This window comes from Scylla paramamosain, chromosome 45, assembly GCF_035594125.1.
Source record: "Scylla paramamosain isolate STU-SP2022 chromosome 45, ASM3559412v1, whole genome shotgun sequence".
Taxonomy (NCBI): domain Eukaryota; kingdom Metazoa; phylum Arthropoda; class Malacostraca; order Decapoda; family Portunidae; genus Scylla; species Scylla paramamosain.
The window spans coordinates 2,597,501-2,600,000 of record NC_087195.1 but is presented as its reverse complement, the minus strand read 5'-3'; the positions used below and the strand labels follow the sequence as shown (position 1 = coordinate 2,600,000).

General features: G+C 40.8%; 1 protein-coding gene across 20 annotated transcripts in view; it reads left to right on the top strand.

The window, feature by feature from the left end:
* The window catches only part of LOC135094216 (serine/threonine-protein kinase WNK1-like), a 134,838-nt gene that overhangs the window by 51,927 nt on the left and 80,411 nt on the right, over positions 1-2,500 (top strand). For 7 of the 20 annotated variants that reach the window (XM_063994091.1, XM_063994105.1, XM_063994111.1 and 4 more), the window contains exon 1: positions 586-1,388. The exons of 4 other annotated variants lie outside the window; for them this stretch is intronic. In XM_063994091.1, coding sequence (XP_063850161.1) covers positions 1,126-1,388 — 263 coding nt within the window. In that variant the 5' untranslated portion in view covers positions 586-1,125. Of the gene's footprint in view, positions 1,389-2,500 lie in introns of all 20 variants that reach the window. 9 more of the 20 variants (XM_063994094.1, XM_063994093.1, XM_063994092.1 and 6 more) reach the window with 6 other exon arrangements.

The window sequence follows — 2,500 nt, the reverse complement described above, 5'->3', positions numbered from 1 at the left end:
AAAACAAGAAATAAAAAAAGTGAAATAAAGAGAAGAAGAAGAAGAAGTGATGATAAATAAGGAATAATGAAGGAAAGAACACTTGAGTGACTTCGCTTCGAGAGGAGGAGGAAGAGGAAGATGAGGAGGAGGAGGAGGAACACGGCACACGAAGAAGAGGAAGAGGAAGAGTTTGGGGAAGAAGACCTGATTAACACTGCCACAGAAGAAGAGGAAGAAGAAGAAGAAGAAGAAAAAGGGAGTAGGAGAAGAGGAAAACAACAAGGTGGGAGGAGGAAAGGAGGAGAAGAAGAGGGAGAAGAAACAGAGGAAGGAGAACGTAGATAAGGAAGAGAGGGAAATAGGAGAAAAGGAAGAGGAAGACTAGAAAAAAAACAAGAGAAAGAGGAAGAGAAAGACGAAAGAAGAACTATTAAAGTAAAACAAGAGTAAAAATAATAAAGAAAGGAAACGAAAGGAAAGATAAATAAAGAAAATAACAAAAATGGATTGTAAGAGAACAAGAGGAAAGAAAGAAGAAGAAGAATAGGAAAGAAAAGGAAAACTAGAAGATAAGGAGGAAGAGAAAGAACAAAGAAGATAAGAAGAAGAAGAAGAAGAAGAAGAAGAAGAAGACAAAAAGATCTAAAACTGGATTGCAGAAGGAGGAAAAGAAGGAAACAAGAACAAAGAAGAGAATAAGAAGAAAACTAACAACAAAAGGGAGAAGATAAAAATGGAGAGAAGAAAAGGAAGAAGAAGATAAGAGAAAGAACGAAGAAGGAGAGGAAGAATAGGAAAAGAAGTAAAACAAGAGGGAGGAGATAAAAGATAAAAAGAGGAAGAAGGAAAGAAGTAAGCAAGAGAAGAACAAAGAAGACGAAGGAGAAGAATAACGAAGAGGAATAAGAAAAAAACAGAAAAAACCCAACGAAGAGGAGAAAGTAAAAGAAGAAAAGAAGAAGTAAACAAGAATAACGAAGAAATGGAATAAGAACAACGAGAGGAGGAAAGAAAATAGACAAAAAAAAAAAAAAAAGAACGAGGAGAAAGTAAAATAAGGAAATAAATAAGAAATAAACAAAAAATAGCAATAAAGAAGAATAAGAGGAACACAATAAAAACAAAAGGAGGAACAAGCATAAAATGGATATAACCTACACTACCTTATCCACCACCACCACTGCCACCACCACCACCACCACCTCCTCTTCCTCCACCACCACCACCACCTCCTCTTCCACCACCTCTTCCTCCTCCACCGCCTCCTACGTGGTTGTGGTCGTCGTGAGTGGTCGGAATGCCGCGTGTCATCTTGAAACCAATACCGGGGGGGCGCCGCACCCCTCCGATCAGCGCCCGTCCGTGTTGGGGTCCTCCAGCCTCTGCCGTCTCGTTAGTATATCTAGGTATAAGTTGACTATCACACTATCTCTCTTTCTCTAATTCTCTCTCTCTCTCTCTCTTTCTTTCTCTCTTTTTCTCTCTCTCTTACTGTGTCTCATTTTTTTTTTTTTTGGCTGGTGTTTTCCGAGTGTCTCTCTCTCTCTCTCTCTCTCTCTCTCTCTCTCTCTCTCTCTCTCTCTCTCTCTCTCTCTCTCTCTCTCTCTTGAACCGTCTGTTTTTCTATGTTTAACTTTTCTCCCTTCCTTCCTTCCTTCCTTCCTTCCTTCCTTCCTTCCTTCCTTCCTTCCTTCCTTCCTTCCTTCCTTCCTTCCTTCCTTCCTTCCTTCCTTCCTTCCTTCCTCCCACAGTTTCTTTCCTTTTTTCCTCCTTCCTTGTTTCCTTCGTTTTCTTCTTTCTTCTTTCTTTTCTTCCTTTCTTTCATGGTTTATTTACTTTTTATTGCAGTTTCCCTTCCAAGTTTCTATTTTCGTCTCTCTCTCTCTCTCTCTCTCTCTCTCTCTCTCTCTCTCTCTCTCTCTCTCTCTCTCTCTCTCTCTCTCTCTCTCTCTCTCTCTCTCTCTCTCTCTCTCTCTCTCTCTGCATCGCATTCTGTAACTGCAGTGTCCTAGTTCTTGTTCCTGACCTTCTCTCTCTCTCTCTCTCTCTCTCTCTCTCTCTCTCTCTCTCTCTCTCTCTCTCTCTCTCTCTCTCTCTCTCTCTCTCTCTCTCTCTCTCTCTCTCTCTCTCTTTCAGTTTCCACTTTTATTCTTCCTTTTATTCCTCCTCCTCCTCCTCCTCCTCCTCCTCCTCCTCCTCCTCCTCCTCCTCCTCCTCCTCCTCCTCCTCCTCCTCCTCCTCCTCCTCCTCCTCTAATAATACTTTGGTATTTCCTTCTTCTGCATTTATTTATATATTTAATTGTCTTTAATCTCTCTCTCTCTCTCTCTCTCTCTCTCTCTCTCTCTCTCTCTCTCTCTCTCTCTCTCTCTCTCTCTCTCTCTCTCTCTCTCTCTCTCTCTCTCTCTCTCTCTCTCTCTCTCTCTCTCTCTCTCTCCGCACCGTGGTTATCTCAGTATTCCTAGCATTTATTTATTCTTATTTATTTATTTATTTATTTATTTATTTATTTATTTAT